The sequence below is a fragment of the Protopterus annectens genome, chromosome 7.part0, assembly GCF_019279795.1.
Source record: "Protopterus annectens isolate FY-2018-M chromosome 7.part0, PAN1.0, whole genome shotgun sequence".
NCBI classification, from domain to species: Eukaryota; Metazoa; Chordata; order Ceratodontiformes; family Protopteridae; genus Protopterus; species Protopterus annectens.
In genome coordinates, this window is record NC_056739.1 from 1,739,010,793 (window position 1) to 1,739,035,316 (window position 24,524).

The 24,524-nt window shown below is 40.4% G+C and overlaps 1 protein-coding gene across 3 annotated transcripts in view; it reads right to left on the reverse strand.

The window, feature by feature from the left end:
* PRC1 (protein regulator of cytokinesis 1) overlaps positions 1-23,603 on the reverse strand; it is a 2,137,226-nt gene extending 2,113,623 nt beyond the window's left edge. For all 3 annotated transcript variants that reach the window (XM_044078279.1, XM_044078277.1, XM_044078278.1), the window contains exon 1: positions 23,362-23,603. In XM_044078279.1, coding sequence (XP_043934214.1) covers positions 23,362-23,372 — 11 coding nt within the window. In that variant the 5' untranslated portion in view covers positions 23,373-23,603. The remainder of the gene's footprint in view (positions 1-23,361) is intronic.
* Between the last annotated feature and the right edge of the window lie 921 nt (positions 23,604-24,524).

A 24,524-nucleotide genomic window follows, 5' to 3' on the forward strand; every position in this document is an offset into this window, starting at 1 on the left:
CCCCCCCCACCCTATCAGGGAAGCATCCGTGGTCAGTGGCATTGGGATGAGGGGTAACACCAAAGTTCTACATCTGGCCTCATCCACCAAGAGAGACCTTGCTTGCAAGAGTTGGTTATGAGCACCTGCGAGTTTAGAGGGTTGGCCTCAACTCGCCACCCTTGAGTCTATTTCCAATCTGTCCAGGACGTTGCCCTCCCACGCAACCAAAGGGGTGACCAGAGCTGCGGGTTGCAGACCACTGGTACACTAGAAGCCACTGTAACAGTCTCATGTGTAACCTTACCAGAGGGAACTATTGGAATTACTGTAGCCATACACCCCAGAGCCTGGAGAACTTCCCTTGCTGACACCTTCTTTTCAAAGGGTATCACACGTACTTGCAATCTTAACCTCTGAAGCCTGTGAGCTGGGAGAGACACCAGGTAGGATCCAGCATCAAAAACTGCCCCTATAAATTCCAGCTGTTGGGTAGGTTGGACTTCTCCCAGTGTACCGTGATTCCCAGAGACTCTGCTAGTGAAAGGGTGTATCGGAGGGGCAGTGTCAGAAGATGCTTGGTGGGGGCAGAGAGGAGACAATCATGCAAATATGGAAACACCTGGAATCCTTTAAGTCTCAGATGAGCCGTTATCACTGCTAGATGTTTCGTGAACACTCTGGGTGCCGTTGAGAGACCGAATGGCAAGGCCCAGAATTGGTAATGACTGGCTCCTAACCAGAAGTGAAGGAGACTCCTGGAGCATTTGTCCATTTTAATGTGGTAATATACATCCTGGAGGTCTACGAGCACATCCAAAAAGCCTTCCTTAAAAATGGGAGAATGGACTTCGTGACCATGCGGAACTGGGTTAGTACAACTGATTTGTTTAAAAACACCTGGGACTGGAGACCCATTCCCCGGTCTTTTTGGCACTAAAAAGAATCTCGAGTAAAACCCGGATCCGGATTGGTCTGGAGGGACTGGTTGGATGACTCTTGACACAGTTTTGTTATCTCTGAAGGTGCTTCTCTTTGATTGGGTGGAACATCGGGTAGTTTTTTTTTTTTTTTTTTTTTTTTTTAGATTTTAGACAGGTGGTTATTGGGATGTAGAAGCCCCTGGAGATTATTCTCTGCACTCATCGATAGTTTGTAATAGAGGGCCAGGCAGTTTGGTGCAGAGAAAAAAAGAGCCCCGACTGCTTCCAGAGGAAAGCAATCGGGCAATGCTTCAGGAGTGTTAAGACCACCCAGAGAAAGAATCTCTAGAGAGAGTCTTTGTGTCAGACACAAAGGGGCATCTTCCACCATTGAAACCCCCTCTGCCTCTCTGGGAATCCTCGCCACGTGCGTTACGGAAAAGACTCAGATTTCTTGTGCTAGATTTTCCCACTCCTCTGGTTCCTGAAAAAATAACGTTGAGGCTTGGAAAAATGTAGGTCAATGGCAGACAGTGTCTTTCCGTCTTGCTCGCACCTGGCTAGTGTTCTTCACTTTAGAACCAAATAAGGATGATTGCTCAATAGGGGCATTCAAAAAAGGGGGACTTGAGTCCACAAGGTCACAGATACACATTCAGACATGATGCCTCATGATCATGCCTGCACCCGCAGCTCTGGTCACCCCTTAGGTTGCGTGGAAGAGCAACCTCATGGACGAATTGGAAATAGACTCAAGGGTAGCAAGTTGAGACCAACCTTATTCCATGCCTCGTCGGAAACTTGGAACCAGGACGGATCCAGAAAGTTCAGTAATCAGATCTCTTTGGAGCCTCATGAAGTGTGCCAAGTAGTTCAGGGACCCGACAGCAAATGTCGCCAAAGCAAAGACTCGCTTCCACAACCTGTCCAGAGCCCAAGACTCCCTGTTGGGTGGGTGGACTGTAGGACTTTCTTCCGCTAGATCCTTTTTAGTGGCCGTCGCCACTGCCATATAGTGTCAACTGGCAAACCTCTGGACCAGTGCGAGTGCGCTTCTGGGGGAGAAAAAATCTTTATCAGGTCTCCGAAGAATGGCCTCAATGGAGTCAAGGTTCTGCCAAGCATGATGCACGACAAGCTGGACTAACTAGTCGGCAGGTGGGGTCACCCAAGAAGTAGAAGGCTGGGAGCGAAAAGCCTGCAGGAGCACAGATACCTCCAATGAGGGGCTTCCAGCCACCACTCTGTTTTAATATTTCCAGGATGTCTCCAAAGAAGACATCATCCAGGGGGGGGGGGACCATGGGGACCCCTCCCCATCATGATAGACTCTCCTGAAGACTTTGACAGAAGACACTAAGTGCATCCTCTTGCACACCTTCTTCAGAGGCTCCTAAGTGGGAATATACGAGGAAGAATCGTAAGGGTGGGTACCCCAAACTGGGGTTTCCTGAGGCTTCTTCTTCTGGTACCCGGGGAGGTGGCTCATGGTAGCTGTAGCTCAGAGGGAGCAGGATTAAGTTCCTATGTCGTAGGAGTGCTTCCCGAAGCAAGCACCCTCTCCATCACCTGGAAAGCAGGCCTGTCTGAATAGGAGTGAGCCCAGAACCTAGGACAACCTCAGAACCAAGGTCACACCCCAATCCAGCGAACCCACTCTAAGATGGAGCCTCAAGCAGGATCGGGGCAGGAGTTATTCCCGGATCGGAGGGCAGAACTGATAAAACACTGAGAATCGTGCCCTGAACCAAGGACTCCACTCCCCAACCAGTAGTCTGATGAAGGGACAGTTCTGTCAGAACCAAGAACCAAAGGGATGGCCTCGAAGCCTCAGTGACCGTCACCGTCAGCGCTGAGGAACAGGATTCCACAAAACGACGTCAGAGCAATGGGCTTTGGAACAGATGGATCTGAAGGAGGAGAATATGGAGTCCTAGGAGAGATAGACCCAAGTCCCAGCAGGGGACGAGTCTTTGGAACATTTGGTATCCCTCTGGCCATTAACAGCTTGGACCTTGTAGATACTCCTGAAGGGGAGCCGGGGTCGATCTAAAAAAGGGCTATAAATTTGACCCAGGAACGGATCCAAAGAGGGGGAGTATTGGGCCTGTGATGTCTGAGCTAACGGCACAGTAGTCTCTAATTTGGAGACAGGAAGCAAAGTTATCAATGGTGCAGTAAAAGGGCTCAGTGCCAATGGGGCACCGAGTCGATGTCATCAGTTTCAAGGTAGTGGCAGAGGTCTGAACTGCTTTCGGTGCAGTCGAGGCAAGGTTGGTGCTGTAGCCAAAGGCAAGGTCAGTGCAGTAGCTGGAGGAGTCTGTGCCAAAGGTGGCGCAGACAACGAAAATCTGGTAGTATCCAAGATGGCTCGAGTTGTAATAGTCTTCGGAGCAGAGGTTGGAACAGCAGTAGTCTGAGCCAAAATAGTAAGTCTAAGCTCAGAGGAAGTTTTATGGGCCTTATGTTTAGGCGTCTTACCTCTATCACCAGCGGGTAAAACGGGATCAGAATGGGGACGTTTCTTGTCCTTCACTGGAGGGGTTGAGACCTCAGACACAGAAAGGGCCTCTGAGAAAGGAGAAGCAAGACCACCTTTCAGAATCGATTTATTCTTGCGTTCATTCAGCATCCGCTGACTGAAACTGAGATAGGACAGGGAGGTTGAACAGAGGTGAGAAACCCCCAGGCAATAAAACGCAGCTGTCATGAGAGTCGCTATTAGGGAGTTTACCACTGCAAGAGGTGCAATGCTTAAACCCCAAAGACCCTTTTCTCTCAGACATGTCCAAAACACACTAACAAGTTTACAAAATAGAGTCCCAAATATGGAAAACACCTGTAGAGGAAAGAAAGAAGACACCAACAATGATATCAAGAGATACCACAAGGGTAAGGAGAGGGCGTAGTTTTCAGAAAATGACTAGATAAGACATATCAAAATAATCAAGAAAATGATCATTTAGCTTGAGAGCTCGGTGAAACGCTGCTATATGGCTACACGGCAAACGAAATCAGAGGCAACAGGAAGAAGGGCATTGTGGGTAGCAGCTTAGCTCGAGAGTCTTTTTGGTGTAGGTGAGCTTGGTATTAGGCCGACACGGCTCCAAGGAGATCGGAACCGACCCATCAGTGATGAATGGAAAGACGACTAACATCAGATCTGTTTTACTAAAATCATTTCTGAGAATTGTATAAAGAAAATATTTATCAAGTGTTCTTGCATAAGCCATTAATAATCGAGATAAAATCTAAGATTTTTAAGGTGCTCTTATTGTGCGCCTCTTATGAGGCTATGAGCTTAGAATGTATAAAATCCTTGCAAGTTTCTATGTCCAGCCAATTGCAATTTTGCAAACTATATCTGCTAATCAAATAGTCTGCAGAATTTATTTTATTAGCCGAGAGAAATTGATTCCAATAGGTCACCCTTCTTAAATTCTAACACTGAGTATCAAAAGATATCAAGCATTCATTTGTGTAAGCAACATGAAAAATAATTAATAAATTCTTAAATTGATTAAAAATCTTATGCTTTGCAAAAGGTGTAAGAACATGTTTTCACCATTCATTTTGAATGTATATTTTTAAAATCCATATAAAAGGTGTATGTATTTGAGTGTATGCTTCAAGCAATGTATTATTTAGAAGTAAGCTTTGACGTATGTATTTCTAATATGATGTACAAGAGGTATTATTCCAAAGCAACACTATGTTAATAAATGCAGAATTTAAGTAAAATAATATTTCTGAACCCTATACCTCCTTCATCCCAGCTTGAGATGTACCAGAGCAGAGATTTTTTTTTTTGGGGGGGTGGATACCAAAGGAAGTTGAGTTATGTTTTATTTATTTTCTTTTTAATTTTGGCAGATGGGGGAATTAAGTTTGGCCAATGAATAAGATTCTAGGCAATAGTATAATTTTGATTAAGGTTAGTCTGTCTAGTCTGTTCCAACTATCACTTTAACTTGTAATTGAAGTTATTAAAAGAAGAGTTTTTTTTTATAAATTAGATTCAATAAGGACACCTAAATATTTTGTATGCGCCCTCACAGTTTATATTGCTTTTTGATCCAAGTTTCAGAGTAACATTTTTTTTCACTAGAAGTGCCTGTGTTTCGTCGCGACTGAATTTTAGACCAGAGATGTTTACAAAGAAGTCTAGATTATGTAATACGTGATCTACATAATTTTCAATATCATTAGAAGTTATAAGTAGAGCAGTAAACAGTTTTATCTTGGGGAATAACTTGTCTGACACTTTATATCCTAATTTGTAAGAGGCTAAATGGCTAGGGCAAAGAGTAATGGGGAGAGGGGGCACCCCCTTAATATTTCAAATGGGCTGGATAGATAAGATCCAATTTTTACATTGGATATGGATTTTTCATATAGTTTTTTTTTTTTAAATTAACCCAAGAACGTCTGGGGAGAAGTTTTATATTTGCAAAGCTTTAAACAGATATGGCCAACTTAGGGAGTTGAAAGCTTTCTCTGTCAAGACTTAAGACAGAAAGCTCTTTTTTTTTTTTGTTTGCCAAGCCTATTAAGGAAAAAAATAAATAAATAAATATAAATAAATAAATAAAATTACATTATCTTGTACCTTTCTGCTTTTGATGAACCCAGTTTGGTCTTCATGAATTAATTCTGGAAGAATATTTAATCTGTCTGCTAAGACAGACATGAATATCTTGTAAAATCAGTGTTAAAGTAAAGTAAAGATATTGGTCTGTATGATATGCAAAGATTAGGTTATTTGGTTTCAAGATGGGGAAAATGATAGAAAAGTGAGGGATGTTTGCGGTAGTTTTAACTTTTTGAAATGCACACAGTAAGATTTAAGATATTATCAGGTAAAAGTTTGCAAACTTCCAGAATTAAACCATCCGGCCCTGGCGCCTCTTTTGTCTTAAGATTTTTAATTTGTTCCTTTAACTCTTTAAAGGAAAAAGGCTTGTCCATGTTAATTAATGCTGTGTTTAGATAAACAAGTATAGACAACTACAGAAGTTATCACTTGTAGATGAAGTATTATTAATATTCTCATAATGTTTTTTAAACACAATATGTTTTTGTTTTTTAAATCTGTAAACTTAATTGTCTGGTTACTCCTAGTGTATATTATTTCCATTATACGTTTTTCCCCACCATTTAAAATGTTTGGCTCTAATAGCAATTCTATGCAGACTCTTGGGGGTAACTGAGCAAGACTGTAATCTGATTTTTTACAGATTTATTGAGATTTTATGCGGTGGTGGTGCTGCGGTAGCGTTGTTGCCTCACAGTAAGACGCTGACCGGTTCAACTCGGAGCGTTTTCTGTGTGGTGACATGCGTGAAGGGCATACCTTCATTGAAGGTTGTGTTAGGGCTGGCAACTTAGCACGTAAAAATCAACTGCCAATCATTAGAGGACCGGAGTTCCGCTGTGGCGATCCCAAACGTAAAAAGCCGAAAGACACAACAACATTGATATTTTATGCTGCATAATATCCCTTATTCAGTTTATGTATGCCAGGTAATGCAGATATGTCATCTGTTGTAGGTTTTAGTTTATCAATTTCTTTTTCTAGGTCTAGTAGCTTTTTATACCAACTTTTAACTTTACCATGTAAGACTACCTTTAAAAAGTGTCCCACGATATATCTGAACCCTCTCCATTATTAACATCTAGATAAAGCTTTATTTCATTTAAAAACACATTCTTTAGATCCTTGTCCTGTTACTAGATAAGCAGGTAGTCTTTGGCAGAACTTTAAAGGATCAGTATTAAGTGTTGCACTGAAAGCCTCAGCATTGTGGTCAGACATAAGGCATGATGTCATCACTACATAGTCAATTTTGGCCAGTTAAGGGAATGGTTACAAAGACTTTGTCTATGTTGGTTTGCATGACAAATCTGTAAGAGTAGTGAGAATATTTCCGGAGGACAATATTTTTATACAACCAATGTCAATTAGGTTTCTGTCTTTTATATAGTTGCTCAAGTGTTTGGCTACTGGGGAAATCATGAAGGGCTTAGAACTTGTAGAATCAGTGGAGGACAGTATACAATTAAATCACCTAATAGTAAATCACCTTTAGACTTCAGTGTTATAAGTGTTTTTTCACTGTTTTAATCCAAACACCTGTTATCCAGTAAGCCCAATACCCAGTAGGCATTTGATAAAATGTATATATTGTTATCGAGTTTTAGTGCAACTGAAGTAAGCATACATCACTGCTAGAGTATGAATCAATTATTTCTGGAATTCTCATCGATTTTCTGAGAAAAATTAGGACACCTCTTATCTTGTGATTGAAGTATGAACTTATTAAACATCTTATAATCTTTTGAATGTTAGTTTTAAAAATTCTGTTACTAAGTGAGATTCCTGAATGAATGCAAGATCTGCTTTATGTAGCATTAGATATTTAACACTATGCCCTATCATTGGGTTGTTCAACCCACTGACATAGACAAAATATTGAGCATTGTCATTTACTGGAGATTGCTACTGTAAATAAAATTGAAAAGTGCTTTCCTCAATTCATTAGGACAATTACTATTTTTAAAACTTCTGGGCAATTTAAGAGTTTGAAAACAATAACACTGTACATTTCAACAACCTTCTGCATGGATAAACTAAATCTAGACTTAACTGCAAATCTTATAGAAGCCCCAAACTAACCCTCATGACATCTACTGGTAATTCCTAGCTACTGCAGGTTAACAGCAAGCAGAAGGGAAACTGCATGTACATTAAAAACACAAAAGGAAAATAAACAGTTTAATATACTATGTATGCATAAACAAAGCTCTACACATCTTGATTTTTTTTTATCTAAACAGACTAAATATGATTAATTACTCAATCCCGATATTTGTTACTATGAGCAAATACAGGACTATAATGTCATTAAAGCAGGGAGGGAAAAAAAACGCATTTAAAAACTCAGATACATATTATTTATATTCCTTATTTAAATATACATGTAATTCAGAAATTAATAAATCACTATTTATAACACACGCTTATAAGACTTGCTAAAAGAATGACAGTTCAAACGATCTTTCTTGAATCCGATTGGCTGCTAGAGTTCAGTGTGGAGAAAGAGATTCAAAAGGTCACAACTACTTCCTGAAAGACATCACAGATTGTTCCTCACGTGTATAGGTGCTAACTGAAGCTGTTAAAAAGCTCGAGCTTGTCCCAAAGTTGTCAAAAGCCATCAAAAAGGTAAGCAGGAAGGAGTTTTGGGGTAAAGTGAAACTTTAAAGCATAAAAACACTTGCGGATGTTAATACTAGCCACAAACTATGCCACTAGGACTAAAACAGAAAGAGAAGTTACAGACATGAAAAAAATAAATAAGTAAGGGATATAAAACAAATGTATAGATATGTGAAATTTTCGCAATGTTTGTACCATTTCACTAATGCTGCACATATATATAAAAAGATAAAAGTATAAAATATATTGCAATTTAAGGTTTTTGACCTACTTGAATTTTGAATACTGTACATTTATAAAGTTAACATTATGTAAAAAATGAGGAAAAAAGTTATTACCTTGTGTGTGTGTGTGTGTGTGTGTGTGTGTGTGTGTGTGTGTGTGTGTGGTTCCACACCATTTAAAGGAAAGAAAATAAAACTTGCATAAATTGAAGTTATGTATAATCATTTGTCCGTAGGTTTCGTTTTTCTTTAATAGTTCATTTTTTTTAAGCTTATATAAAGTTAATTGAAAAATTCATGGGTTCAGGTGGACGTAAAAAGGTTCTTTTTTTGGACAAATGCAGATGCTTCCTCGAGAGAGTCAAGTTTTCTTTCTTTCTGGCAGGGATAGTCTTATTCATGCTCCAAATATAAGTTGTGCTTTGATTCTTTACTTTTTTTAATGATTTTATTAGAGGGACACATGCTCTTCTTTTGGACATTAGCAGGAATGAGAAGTCATCAAACCTGTTCATTTGGCCACTAATTTTTAACGGAGCAAGGGACCAGGGATTTCTTTAAACAAGATTGTTATCTTGAGTGGAAGTATTTTTTTTTATAATAGATCTTGGACTGTTATTTTTACTTGATGCACTAGTTGTAGTTAAAGACCTGTATGCCCCCCTTTCTATCCCAAAGGATAGTGCTTCAAGTAGGTTTAGGATTTTAGGAATCCCAGAAGTCAAGAAATTAATCATATTGTCCCCCTCCACCTGTGCCAGGATGCCATAGACTTTGTTGTTTCTCCTGGTTCTATTCTCAATGTCTATTTTCGCAAGGAGTCTGGAATTTTCTTGAAGTAAGGTTGCCACCCATCCTGTTATCAGCAGGACACTTAGGTTGAGCTGCCTCAACCCGCTGCAGAAAGTAGTGGGACAAGTCCTGCTTTTCGCAATCACACTGAATCACCACAGAAAAAAAAAAACACAATTACTTCCGGCTTTTCCATGGCAATTCAGTTAAGTCACCAACATGGACCAGCATGCAGAGCTATTCTTTATTAAGTCCGGGTGCTTTAAATCGTGCAGCAATTAGCTGCAAACATGAAGGGAGTGAGGACTGGGGCAGGAAGAGCCCTGTAAATATCGGGCTGTAGAGCGGATTGTTTTTAGCGCTTCTACAGCCATGAATTAGAGAGAGACTTTTTTTAAAAACAGGCCAGCATGCCGGCTTGGCCACTCCAGCAGCCAGCCGTTGTCCCCATAAGAGTACCCCCTTCACCACTGCTGTGGTGACATCATGGTCGTGGGTGTGGTCATTGTCATATATTTCCACACCCCCATGTCCCACTTTGGCCTGCTTAAAAGGTGGCAACTATATGAAAAAGAAAGTCTGTTTTTCTCATAGGTTGGTACTAGCCTATCGGCCCTGGGGCCTATATAAGCCTAGGCAAAAAAGTTCCCTGGCTTTTACCACCCAAGAAAGTTATTTTCCTGTACCCCTGTCTAGCAGAGCCACAGAAGTAATCCCCGGGGAGAATTTCCTATTTCCCATCCAACTGTCGAGATTTTTTGAATGTTAATGTCCAGTCTAAGAATCATTTTGTTGAATCAAAAATTATTGAAAAAAAATGAACTCTCATTTAATTGAAAACTCGGTGTTGAATCACAATTTTCCGAACACATCAAATAAAGCAAGAGTACCTAAAAAATATTTTTTCTGTTAACCTGTAGTCTACATCTGTTATAGACTCTTCCAAAGCAGTAATCGGAGCAGTTTGCTGTTTAAGGACGTCATTTAATAATGTTATTTGTATAATGTTATTTGTTTGGTGGGGTCTTCTTTTATACTGTCCATGTTTAAGTTTAAAATTTAATTTTAAAATTTAAAATTTTGAAATTTAAAACAAGCCAATTTTAAATTTGTAATTGCATATGTAATGAGCATTGAATTTAAGCCATACGACTACCTTATGTTTTTTTTTTCCTCACTGTTAATATCTGCCAGATTTTAAGTCTTCAGTTTCCTATGCTACCTGTATATAAGACTAGGTATCGTAATTGCACTCATTGTATACAATGTCACTACCTGCTACTACTGTAAGAACCGTCTTTTAGAAGCATTGTTATACAAGATTATTGGTCATGCCCTCCACTTGACCAATTTATTCTGTTCTAATGTTTTTACAGTTATGAATGTCTGTTACTATTTTTCTTACTGCATTGTACAATTTTCTTTCTACTAACAAAATAGTTTAGTAACAATGGAGCTTTTCTCCCTGGACCTCTGCTGAAAAATGGTTATGCCCAGTCGGACTCTCCCGGTAAACAAATGAAAAAAAATAAATAAATAAAATTTGCCTATTTTACCCACTAATTCTTGAACTGCAGTAAGGATTGCCTACATTTTTCTTTCTACATTGGATTTTTCTGCTGAGAGAACTTGAAGTTGCTCATCTTCCTTTGTGAATGCGGTTTGAATGCCCCTTCTACTGGGAAGTTAGACAGGAAAATATGAAAATTTTAGTTGAAAAAAAAAAAGTGACACCCAACTTGTAGCTTACAACTTCCAGAATCTGATTTTAATACTTTCAGGTCTTTGTTGGTGAAATTAAATAAAAAATTCCTATCAGGAAATAATGAAGACCGCAGAGCTCAAGACCTCTATTGCTTTCAGCTTGCCAGCCAAGCACCCCCCCCCCAAAAAAAAAAAAAAAAAAACACACACATTTATCTTGCCGTGAATGACTTGCACATCCCAAAACTGCCTGTAGCAAGCAAAATAAAGTTAGGAATGAGAACTTTTTTTTAATCTTTCTGCCCTCACGGAGGCAAACAACCAGATTCCTTTGGTAATCTGTCTCATAATGCACTCTGTCCCATAATGCAATAAGAGCACAGAATCTGAGCATAAGTAGTCCTACCATTTGTTGTCAGACTAGACTTCCATTCACTTGGAATGGAACACCTGAAAAAACTGCCAAGTTTAGGATTCTGCAGATCATGTGTTACTGACTGGTCTGCACCGACAAATTAAAAATATTGATCCTACACATTCTCTGAAAGAAGCTTGCAAAAAGCATCAACAAATAGCGGAGATAACAAAAAGACTTTTTACAAAGAAAAAGGTTTTGCAAGTTTCAGTCCATCCCCCTCTTTCAATAGTCTCTCACATTTCCAGCTTGGCTAGATTCAACTAATTAGTCAGCGTTGCATGACAAGAGACAAACAAATCATAGCCTGATGTGCCACTAAAACTGTTCCCTCCAGTTTCTTCACTTATAAATGACCAAAATAAGAAACAGAAAATCTAGTGATCTTAAAACTTCAAAATCATGAAACCAAAGTAGTGTTCTAAAGCAGCAAGCCTTTATTACTCACAGACAAGCGATCCTCAGTAACAAAAAAATCAGAAATACATTAATATCCACTTATATACACTTAGGTGTGAAAAATGCGTGTATTGTTTAATTTTAAACAAAGTAATTTACAGCTCAGATAAAATGTCAGCGCTTTACAGTTGAGAGACAGAAAAAACACCTGTTGTGACCTGGATGAAGTAAACTAGCTATGCATAAAAGTGTGCAGGTGTGTACATGAGCGTACACAAGTATGCTAAATGGAGGAATTGCACCAAAGCATTTCCCAGGGGAAAATAAATAAATAAATAAATAAATAAATAAAGGCACACACATCAGTCCACACATTAAGCCAATCTACACATTTCTTAAAATATCCACAGTAAAATATTCGATCGGGACTACATTTGAGATGTTCACATGGATATCTTTACACAGTTATTCTGTTACAGTATAACCTGAACTATGGTACTTAACGCCAAGCTTTACATAACAATGAAACAGTTCTCCATTTCTTCTCAATGACTTCCCAAGCCTCAACACTTCCTGTTACTACTGCTTTATGTAGTTTGTCTTAGCTGTATACCTGTAGCATCTCCCATCCTCTCAGCAAAAGGATAATTGCAACGAAGGTCATTTGTTCACGAGAATCCAACACTTTTTCAAAAATCATCAAGAATCTCTTCCCCATGTACTCAAGTATCCATTAATTTTGGCTTATACGTTTGCTCTGACATACTAGAATCCATAATGCTTTTTGAAAAAGGTGTTTGTTACTTTTATTGCAATTAAACACTTTCATAAAAATGAATGCCAATTCATGTAATCTTATTTTGTGAGCTTACTAAGTCAGTAATATTGCCATTTTCAAAAGTATCTGGTTTGGAAGCTTTCTCAGCGAGTCTGTTGCTGAACAATAGTATTTTATGCTAAATTACATTTCATTTAAAATTACCCTCTACCATTCAACTACTAGTTATCACTGAAGAATGGGTCACCTCTGCACTCTCTAAAAGATAAAAACATGGCTTTGATGGGCCCTAATAATATCCCAGGGTGCCTCAAAACAGAACCTATCAGGGCCACTAGACTCTCTTATTTAAAGCACAGCCTCCTGGCTAGCTTTGTCCCTGTGGAGTGGTGGACAGCAACAGTCATCCCTCTGTGTAAAGGGGGACCATCAACAGACCCATAAGTGTTAGTAGTCATACAAGCCCACTATAAGAATATATCATGGAGCTTATAGACAATGACATAGGAAACCTCCAAATATTGGACACAACCATTTCGGTTTTGCCAAGGGCAGGTCATTTAAATATTTGTTTACCGGAAAGTCCGACTGGGACAGAGCCCATTTTCAGGGGAGAAATGCTCCAGATGCAGGTCTTTAGAATGTGGGAGGAAACCAGAGCACCCAAAGGAAACCCACATAAACACAGGGAGGACATGCAGACTCCACATAGAAAGCACCCCAGCTGAGAAATGAACCGAAGAACCTCTTGCTGTGAGGCAACTGTTAACCGCTGCAACACTGCATTGCAGTCATGCCTACTCAATCTGGTGGACTTCTTTGAGAAAGTCACTAGGGTCATGGATGAGGGTAAAACAATGCATACTGCCTACCTTAACCTGACTAAGGCATTCAACACAATTTCCCACTTGGGTATTATAGATAAACTCTCAAAACTGGGCATACATCCCTACATCACCAGATAGCCAGCCAAATGGCTCACAGACAGGATGCATGCTGTTAGTGTGGGAGAATAAAGATCCAGCAAGAGGCTAGTTACTAGTGGTGTGATACAGGGGTCAGTGCCTGGACCTCTCCTGTTCAGAAAACACTTCTCTGAATGCAAAACTAATGTAGAAGGCATTTGACTGACCAAGTTTGCTGACGAATGCAAGATGAAAGCATCACCAAATCCCCCAATGATGTAGATATCCTTCAGAAGGGTAAATGACAGACAAATCACTGGTGTCAGAGCTATAACCTAAAGCTATATGAAAAATAAATGATACCCTGTAAATTACAGCATTAATAGCACACCCTTAATAGACAGACTCAGAGCAGAGAGATCTAGGTACACAGATAGTAGCCTGAACTTCCTCACCAATGGACTCATGGTGGTCAAAGTCCTATGTGGCACAACTTATAGGTAAAGGCATGGCACCCAGATCCAAGGTAGTTATACTCCCACTGTCCTTTGCCCTCATCAGACCAATATTAGAATACGATCCCTCTTTCGGCATCTATTTGACCAGGCACTTGCAACAGCTGGAGCAGCCTCAGAGATTCCTTACAAAAAATATAAAGGGTGTGTTATGAAAGGAGATACTACCAGCTCAGCTATCTGGAAGTTTGTAAATAATTGTATGTCATTTCTGAATATCAACATGATTCATATAAAGATGTTTGTTACAAATGTATTAGAGCTGTATGTCATACAAGATAGTTTGTACAGACATGTGGGCTGCAGAGGTATTTACCAAAGTGCCATTTGAAATGTATCCACAGTGTACCCTACTGGAATAGAACAGAAATGTACATACCCTACTGTAACTGTTTAAATGTATATATTTTAAAACAGGGGGAAATTGGAATACAGGAGGTTAACTTGCAAAACTTCAGAAAAAAGCTTAAAATTACTTTATGGCCAAGCCATAAAAAAGAAGATGTTCTCTTTCAGTTTCAGTGCAGCAAGGAGACACAATGTCTAAAATTAAGGAGCTTTCTGTATTGTCTTGGAAGGGTTTTATTGTTTTACAACTTCCACAATTTGCCCAAGATCTGAGAAAAAGCTCTTGTCTATGCATTTTCACAGGTGGATGCTAAATACTGCTAGCTTTCAGCAGTGGGGGGGGGGTTACCTGGGATAGAGTCAGATGACCAGAAATGATGTCATGCTGCAAGCTCTCTCAGCAGTAATATTTGAGATATTAAATTTAAGAATGGTCAGAGAGACAGCATTATGTAGTACGTCTTGAACCTGACCAGAAGACCCATTCAACACACATTTGCCTTGCTCTGTAGTAAGCAAGTTAATAACAGTACAACTCTCTTAGATACAGTCAGGATTATAGTGAAGCATAGTTTAGATGTTTTTCTTCATTTGAAACTGTCCTGCAAATTTTTAAATATTTCCTGTGATTCTGAACTCTGATGTCACTGTAACTATATTTATTATTGTCTGGTTATTATTATTATATACATTTAAATCTTTCATTGTGGCTGATCTGTCCAGAGATATTTAAGTTCTGAGAATACTTGCATATTTATTTGGTGATACTGTGTAGGCCACCCCTAATAGCCTTCCTCTTGGTCAAAACTACCATTTGTATTAATAGTAACATTACAAAGTAACAGTGGACACCCTTTGTTAAGGGCCTTGAAGTAGCAGATAAGGAGTGACTGGTGGCAGTGGAAACCACTTTATAGTCTAGGCAGAAGGGGGCACAGCTAGTAAACCCATGCCAGCCTTTCCCAGGTGTGTAGATCTAGGACTAATTACAGAGGACGCATTTCAACGAAACTGACACGGTCAAGCACACTTCTGCAAAAGTGCTTTGTGAAAGTCTGAAACCCCCACTTTTATAGTCTTACTCCAAGATCGCACTACAGTGGGGGAAAAGGGAATATTCCCTTAGCTCCACTGTACTGCGATCTCAGCAACAATCATTTTGGAGCTCACTTTAGCCAACAAGGCACTCAAATCCAACCATGATGGAACGTTACAAATTCACAAGACAAAATGCACAAGCACCACCTGCTCTAAGAATATAAACCTAGGTTGTAATAACAAAAAAAAAAACAACATACTGGAAAGAGTGTGCGTCTCAACAATTACTCCCACTTTAGAACAGGCTCCCTATTCGTGTAAAGCAGAGCCCTTTCCTAACCCTCTTCAAAATGCAATTTGAATCAATGGATAGGAAATCATAAAGTTCACTCCTGGTGTGGCACCCATGTCCCTTACGGACAGTGCAGTCTGTAAAATATTCAAAGGTATAGTCACAAACTTAAGCCATTCTCTAGCCCTTAGGAAAGGAAAATCAGCTAAAAATGGCTAGCCATTAGGCTAGTAATCTCATATGAAGCCAAGAAGAACCAAGACAACACAAGAACAGAGAAAGGAGATTCTGCCAATAGGGATGACTGCAATTAGGGGTATAGAGAAAAGGAAAGTGGGGGGGGGGGGCTTGCTGGAGGAAGCTTACAAAGGAAACTGGGTACTGGAAACAAAATTAGACAGTGAAAGATAACAGAATGTGAAGAAGCCAGGAAGACATTTGGAGTGTAGGCTAGTGATGGTCTTCCCTATCGGATTATAAAGAAAGAGAAATGGATAAAGTCTGCATTGGTTGAGTTTTTAAATGAATCGAGAAGCTGTTGTTAAAAGAGAGATAATTAGTGGGGCACAAAAATACTGCATGATACTTATAGGAATCAATCAGAAGATGACAAAAAAGATGGCGAACAGATTAGATATGTGACTCAAAAAGAGAATTGCAGGACATCTGTACGGCTCCCGAATATGCAACAAAACCTAGAAGGCTTAGGATTTTTGCCTGGAAGCATTTGCTCAGATACTTCTGTACCCCAAGCAGACTCCAAAGAATTTTTCCTCCGGTATATGGCAAATGTTGGCGGTGCCTGGGAGCATATGTTGTCAAAGTGCAATGAGTTGGCATACATTAAAAATTCCCTTCAGAGCACTCAGTAGAGAATATTTGGGCGAATGAGTGTGACCTTTTTTTTGAGCTGGGATACAGAATCTGAACTGCCAAGATATAGTAAGGCCTTGTTAAGTTTAATTCTGGTGTCTGCAAAAAAATAAATAAGAAAATGGAAACCAACTACACTTGAAGTAGTTAATTCCATAACAGATATAAAAGAACAGAAGCGCAGATCTTTAGAAAAGGGTAGGAACAAACTACAAAAAAAATAAATAAACAAACAGAACTTGAGAACAAAACCTGCAGAATAAAATGTTTTGGCAGAGGAAATGAATTTTAAGAGAAAGCATAAATTGAACAATGTTGCTTTGATTATTGCAGTGTGTGTGTGTGTGTGTGTGTGTGTGTGTGTGTGTGTGTGTGTGTGTGTGTGTGTGTGTGTGTGTGTGTGTTGTACCTTTAAGCAGCGTTTCAATGACAGACCATGCATATAAATAGCAAGCACGTGCTAGCTTCAGTGCCATTTTGAGAGTGCAGCCACAGAGTGAGCATGTATGAATGTGATAGCTAGTTAAGTTTAAGTTATTATGCCTCAATCCTGATGTTTTTGTGCATAATAAAGCTGCTTGAACAGGACCCATGAATGCTTGTCTGTTTTATCCTGACTGGACAAGCGACAATTATGATATACGGGAGGCGCAGTGGTGCAGCAGTTAACTTTGTCACCTCACAGCAAGAGGTTCTCTGGTTCGATTCTGGGCTGGGGTGCCTTCTGTGCAGAGTATGCATATCCTCCCAGTTTTCACATGGGTTTCCTCCGGGTACTCTAGTTTCCTCCCACATTCAAAGACATGCATTTGGAGCATTTCTCCCCGGGCCTCCGCTGAAAATAGGCTCTGTCCTAGTCAGACTTTCCCAGTTAACAAAATGTTAAATAAATATACAGTAAATATGAACTTAATATGGTTTGATGAATTTTATAAAAAATGTAAGTTTGCCTATGACAAGTAATAATTCAATAAAGGTGTTCAAAAAAAGAGGGCGAGAGGGTAAAAAGGAAACCTGAAGTGCTTACATGTATATACAAAGAGAAAAGCAAGGGGGATACAATGTTGTTGAAAAAGATGTATAAGGAACTGTAGGAGTCAACAGAAAAGGGACCATTTAGACTAAGAGGTATTATTTCATAGACAAAGTAATAGAGCTTTGGAATGCACTGCCAGGAGTTGGCGGGAGTCATTGGAAGAGGACAATTAAAAGAAGAGCATAAGAAATATTCTTACAATGAGAGAGTGGTAGAGCCTTGGAGTATGCTGCTAGAGGCAGTGGTAGTGTCAGATCAGTAATGAACACTGAGATTGCACAGGAAAGATTGGAAATAAATAAAATACAGTAGGGATGATGGGGAAAAGATGCAACATTAGGGTGGACTTACACCAATGGAAGAAGACATATGGTCTCTTTGGGTAAAATTACCCAAAGTACTAAACATAATTGTCACACTTTTCTGAAAGTGTCCCACAAATATGATCAGTTTCAACAATTGGTTAAACTACTGGTGTCATTCAAAGGGGATCTAGTACTGGTCAGCCTTGGACGACATGCTTGACAAGCCACGTTGCTTCGCCAGAGACAGCTTGCACCTGTCGCCCCTGGGCTTTCGAATATTGGCCAAGACTCTTGCCGCCCCAATACTACCTTATTTAGGCAAGGCTCAAAAGACAATCCTGCCTCCATAAATAATAATAAACAAAAACTGAGGGTAATGCTGCTCAACGCCAGAAGTCTAAACCTCAAAATGCACGCAATCAAAGCTCTCCTTAGTATGGAAGAAATAGACGTATGTGCAGTGACAGAAACCTGGTTCAAGGCTCCAGAGAGCACCCCAGCACTACCAGGCTATAACTCCTACCATACCTTTAGGTCCCAAAACCAGGACCGGAACACAAAAGGAGGGGGTGTGTCCATATTCATCAAGAACACCCACACCTCCAGGTTAGTAGCACAGTACACGGAATCCGAGACCATCCAAGTGCAATTGACAGCGGGTCAATTGACTGTTCAACTTATAGCTTGCTACAGATCTCCAACCTTGTCTCAGGACCCTCGCGCAACATTCCTGAGAACATTAGAAAGTATGAAGATTCTACCCAACACTATGCTACTGGGTGACTTCAACTATCCAAACATTGACTGGGAAAACTACTCAAGCTCAAACGCCCTAGCCCAATGCTTCCTTGAGTTTATAAACTCAAACACCCTTGGAACAGCTGGTCACCACTCCCACAAGAGATGACAACATACTGGACCTGGTCATCACCAACATGGGGAACCTATGTTCCACACCCGAGATAAACTCGTCATTGGTAAGATCAGATCACAAACTAATCACACTGGACATCCACATCCCAAGGCCCCCCCACAGTCAAGGAAATCAAAGGTAAAAAAAACTTCTCTAAAGCCAACTTCATACTCCTCAAGACCGAGGTGGGAAGTTTCAAAGCTCCCAATCAAATGGAAAATGGATGACCCATCAGCAGAATCCTTTACAAGTGCATTCTATGAACACTTTCAAGAATGCATGGACCGAGCCATCCCAAGTAAAACCAAGACCAACTCCTCAAAAAAGAGGAAACCAGTCTGGTGGACCCCGGCCATAAATAAACTTTACAACAGAAGGAGGAAACTCCTGCAAGATAGAACAAAATCCCAAAATAAGAAGGCATCTCTGATTAACATCAGTAAAAAACTGCGTTCCCTCATTAAATCATCCAAGGCCAACTTCGAAAGAAAAATAGCCAATGACTAAGGATAACCACAAAGCCTTCTCTATGTCAAGAGTCTAGGGGCAAACTCTCAGATACGCTCAGAGCTAGTGCATAATGGCCATAAATACAGTGAACCAACTGACATTGCCAACATCCTGGCTGACAAGTTCAGTGCAAACTTCACACCTCCCCCTTCACCAAAGGAGCTAGCACCCATCCCAGAAGAATGTGGCGCTCCAGATATCTCAGACACACAAGTAAAGCCAGCCCTTGCAAAGACCAAAAACACAGCATCAATGGGACGAGATGCTATCCCAGGCTGCGTCTTACACGAGCTTCAAAATGAACTAACCCCCCCATCTCAAATCACTATTCAAACTCAGCCTCTCTACAGGCTATGTACCCAAAGAATGGCGTACAGCAACAATCGTACCACTCCACAAAGGTGGTGCCACAACTGACCCTGGGAACTATCACCCTATAAGCTTGACTAGCTTGGTCTGCAAAGCCATGGAACGCATTATCATGGAGCTCATTAACAGGGACATTGGGAACCTCCAAACACTGGACCCTACCCAGTTCGGCTTTGTTAAAGGCAGATCTTACCTCCTGAACTTGGTTGACTTCTTTGAAACAGTCACCAAGGCCACAGATGAAGGGAAGCTGGTCCACACAGCATATCTGGACCTCGCCAAGGCATTAGACACCATACCACACTCAGGAATCATAGGCAAACTCACCAGCTTAAATATCTACCCCCATATCACGAGATGGGTTGCCAATTGGCTCTCAGACAGAACCCATGCAGTAAGAGTGGCAGGCGCCATGTTTGACTCTACACCTGTCACAAGCGGAGTCCCACAGGGCTCAGTCCTGGGACCCCTCCTGTTAGGTATATATTTCTCCGAAGTACAGGCAAAGGCGGAGGGACTGTGGCTAACCACGTTTGCAGATGACTGTAAATTGGGTGCAATAATTGACTCTCCAGCTGACACAGACATCCTGCAAAAGGGTCTCACAGAGACAAACACCTGGTGTCAAAGCCACGGCCTCAAGCTAAACACCAAAAAATGCATAGTAATCCCATTTGGGAAAAACAAAGTACCTACAAACTACCACATAGATGGGAATCCACTAAGTACAGAAGAAGTAATTAGGGACCTGGGTACCCAAGTAGATAGCATGCTCTCCTTTGATAACCACATAGCCAAAACGGTCAGGAAATCCTATGTGGCACAACTGATCACAAATGGTTTCTCATCCAGATCCAAGGAGGTGATTGTGCCCCTCCTCACTCATTAGGCCCATAATAGAGTACAATGCCCCATTTGGGATGTACCTCACTAGACACCTGCAACAACTAGAAAGACCACAGAAGTACCTCACTAAGAGGATTAAGGGCCTTAAACAATTACCCTATGAAGCATGACTAAAAAAGCTCCAGCTCTTCTCAGTCGCTTACCATCTGCTCACAGGTGACCTATGCCTGACCTATAGGGCCATGTCAAACCCTGAACTAATGGACATGCTTCACCTCAAAAAAAAACGAGATCCCTCAGAACCATTTGTTCTAGCGACTTGAATCTATGTACAACAACAGGATATGCTGGAGGGATAGATTCCTGTCCCAGCGACTCCCCTCACTCTGGAATAAAATCCCAATCCATATTCGACAGAGATCCTCCCTGACCCTCTCTTCAAGAGAAGTCTTGATGAGTGGATGGGTAATCGTAAGTTCTACCCTGGGATCACTTCAGGAGCCCTGTTAACAGAGGCCCAGGTTACTAATCTAATGGGGAGGCGAAAACCATCACTCTCTGGCTAGGCTTATAAATGCACATGGGCAGACAGCCTAGTACTTACCTATGACCAAGAAAAATTAATGTCACACAATTAAGATGAAGTTATTCCCTTGCCTTTACAACTAGAACAAAATGAAGTACAGTTTGCAGTTGACTATTAGAAGATCTTGTCCATACAATTTTTAACAAGTGTCTACCACTTCAAGAGTTGTAACTAAACAGGAATACAATCACAGAATAGGTAAAAATGTCAACACTGTTGATACCACCCTTATAATACAAAGAAGTTAAGAGGGTTAATGAATGCTTGCAGCACCAAACACTAGACATCCCCCTAAAAAAATCTCTTAAAATAAATGGAAAAAAAATTGAAGCACCAACAATCTCTTAAGTAGGTTCTCAGTGTTGTGTCATATAGTGTGCCTGGTATAAAATACCCCATTAAGCTGACAGCTAATGTGTTGCACTTGGTATATATAAGTGCACTACTGCCCAGTAGTGTTTACCAAATTCAAATGATCTTCTGCTTCAGTACAACCTGGTAGTACTGTTCCAGGTGAGTGCTAGGTCTTGCAAATACAAAAATCACTGTTACAACAGTTAATTACAATTATAAGAAATTGCAATGGCCCCAAGGCTACTTAGTTTAAAGAGAAACCCTGCTAAATTAAAGGATCATGTAAACCATCACCAACAAGGAATACACTATCATATGTCTCAAAGGCTTAGCACTTCACCTGGCACACGCCATATTGTCCAGCCGTGCACAAAGTAATTGTACTCATTTAATTCACCATCATTAATACAATTCGATTTTAATGGTCTTTTTTTAATGCACTGGTGGGAGTTAGATGCAGTTTATCTATTACTACTGTGATGCACTTTAGGATTGAAACCACTGTTACCAATCACGCTACCAGGAAAGTTAAATGTAGTAACAAGAAACTATTTTCTCCTTCTTCTTAAGGGGGTACGTATTGTTGAATGGTACACTGAAAACCAGTATGGGGTCAGTAGTCCATCATACGTGCTACTGATCTTGCCCATTGTGAAAGGTTCCATGGTGGAACTTCCACCCACAAACAAAACGACCCTTTGTATAATGCAACACCAAACAACAGTGCTAAAACGTGCGCTCGATCAGTTTGTTGGTCACTCTACCAGGGACGGGCAGCAGTGCCGCAGTACCACCACTTTTCTGGACAGGCCTTCTTACCAGTACATACATAGCCATTGAATTAAATTACCCTGAGACAATTTAAAATATAGGATATGGACATGCCCAAGCATTCCAGACATTTTATTGACACTTGAAAATCTTGCAAATAATGACTTCTGACACTGTGATTAACAGGCTACTCTCGAATATCTTCATATTACTGTTTCACCGAAAAAAAATCAGGATTAACAATACTAACTCTAGAAGAAACGTTAAGGTAGTACAGTATTTGCTTCATAACCAACTGGTTCACAGGATACTTTCAACTAATACTTACCGATAAAGCAGTTAACATGTATTTATTTTTACCAACCTTCAAACAGAAAACAAACATGCATTTATTTTTACCAACCTTCAAACAGAAAACAATACACTTGTTTTAATAGACTACCACAACTGCAACTTAGCACTGCATTCTTTTAAACAGGTGACTGAGTCTGCCGCTATTTTAAACATCGCCACTGCTTAAATATTTTACTGAGATGCGAGCATTAAAATGTCATGACATCACCCTGCGGTTTTTGACAGGCTGCCAATGAGGGAACAGCAAAACCTGTCAGGGTCAGATGCTCGGAACACTCTCCTACTTAAGTAATGCACAATAGTTGAAAAATGCTTTGCAGCTAGTCTGCACAAAGCTGCTAAATAACTCCATAAGCAGACTCACGCCCGTCCGTTCCAACAGCTATGCAAAAAAAAATCAAAATTACGGAAAGATCCATCCAAACGACAGCTTTGAATCCTAGTACTAAAGGGCCATTATTGTTAAGGGTGCACAAAATCTTTTATAAGATAGTAACGGAGGAAAACAAAACAAGTGTAGATCATGTCACACGTTTAGTAAACACAATCAAAACACATAACTATAACTCACATATTTAATAAGTACATTCAATGTAAAACAATGTCAGTTGCATTTAGGCGAAAATTGTCATAGGCTCGTTTAACTGCCAAAATGTCCGCAGCTGCTATACGACTTTATCTGGAACGAATATGGCAATAAGGGCGGCACCCCTTTCGATGCCTTTAACTAATCTTCCGAAGCAAAATTAAAACAATCTACAAAAAAGGCTATTCTAAACAGCATCAAATCAGCAAAGAATGTTTGTGTCCCTTCGGCAACTCAACCCACTACTGATGCAGTCAAACTCACACAGCCCGCCTAAGACGCAAGTTTATTACAATGCAACTTTTAATAGATTCTACAACTACATACCTTTTCCTCATTATCGCAGTAATCAGCGATCCAGACAGCAAATAAAATCAACCTTCAGATATGTGCGATTCTACAGTTACAGCCTGATCTGTATACACTCTACCACCCACACAACCAAGCTCTGCTCCTTTTTTTTTCCTCCTGTCCTTCAATTTCAAATTTCCAACCACAAAATAAGATGTCTTCTGATTGGCTGGTCTGTATTATGTTACGTGTTGCTGTGGGAACTCTAGCACGCTTTCTAACAAGTGACTATTCTGCGACGCTGTTTGGAGGGTGGGCTGAAGGTTGGAGGCTGTACATAGTGCAAAAAAAAAAAAAACTCTCCGTTATTCTAAACCAGCACAGTTCTGAAGCGTATTATTGAGTGGCTGTGATTTAGACTTCGCGCAATGATCTTGGCTCCTCGTTTCTCCTAGATTCCCATAAGGTCCCAGAATAATAACACTTACTTGGTGCTTCCTCTACTGATAATCGAGTGGTCGTGGTCATACCCCTCAACCTCTTAGATCAAGAAATATGGACAAAGCTGTAAATAATGGGAACAAGGGGCACTTTTTTAAATATTGCTCTTAAAAACTTAGAAAGTTGAGGCAAAACCTGTTAGTCTATCCGGTACTTTTCCGTTATCGGGGCAACCTCAAGCTCAATGCCAAAAAGTGCAGTGTTATCCCCTTTGGCAAAAACTCTGTACCCATGAACTACCACATAGGCAGCAATCTACTTAACTCCGAATGCATGATAAGAGACCTTGGGATCCAGGTGGACAGTAGTCTCTCCTTTGATAGTCACATCGCCACGGTAGTCAGGAAGTCCTTCTACGTGGCACACCTCATCATAAAAGGGTTCTCGTCCAGGAAAAAAGAGGTCATTGTTACCCTCTACTCGACACTCAGACCCATTATAGAGTACAACGCCCCTTTTGGAATGTACCTCACAAGACATCTGCAGCAGCTGGAAAGGCTACGGAAGTACCTCACAAAGAGGATTACTGGACTCAAACAAATGCCCTACACTGACCGCCTCAAAAAACTCCAGCTTTAATCCGTAGCATATCGCCTACTCAGAGGTGATCTCTGCCTAACATATAAAGCTATGTCAAACCCAGAGCTGTTGGACATGCTACACCTAAAGAAATCCCAATCCCTCTGAGCTACACGCTC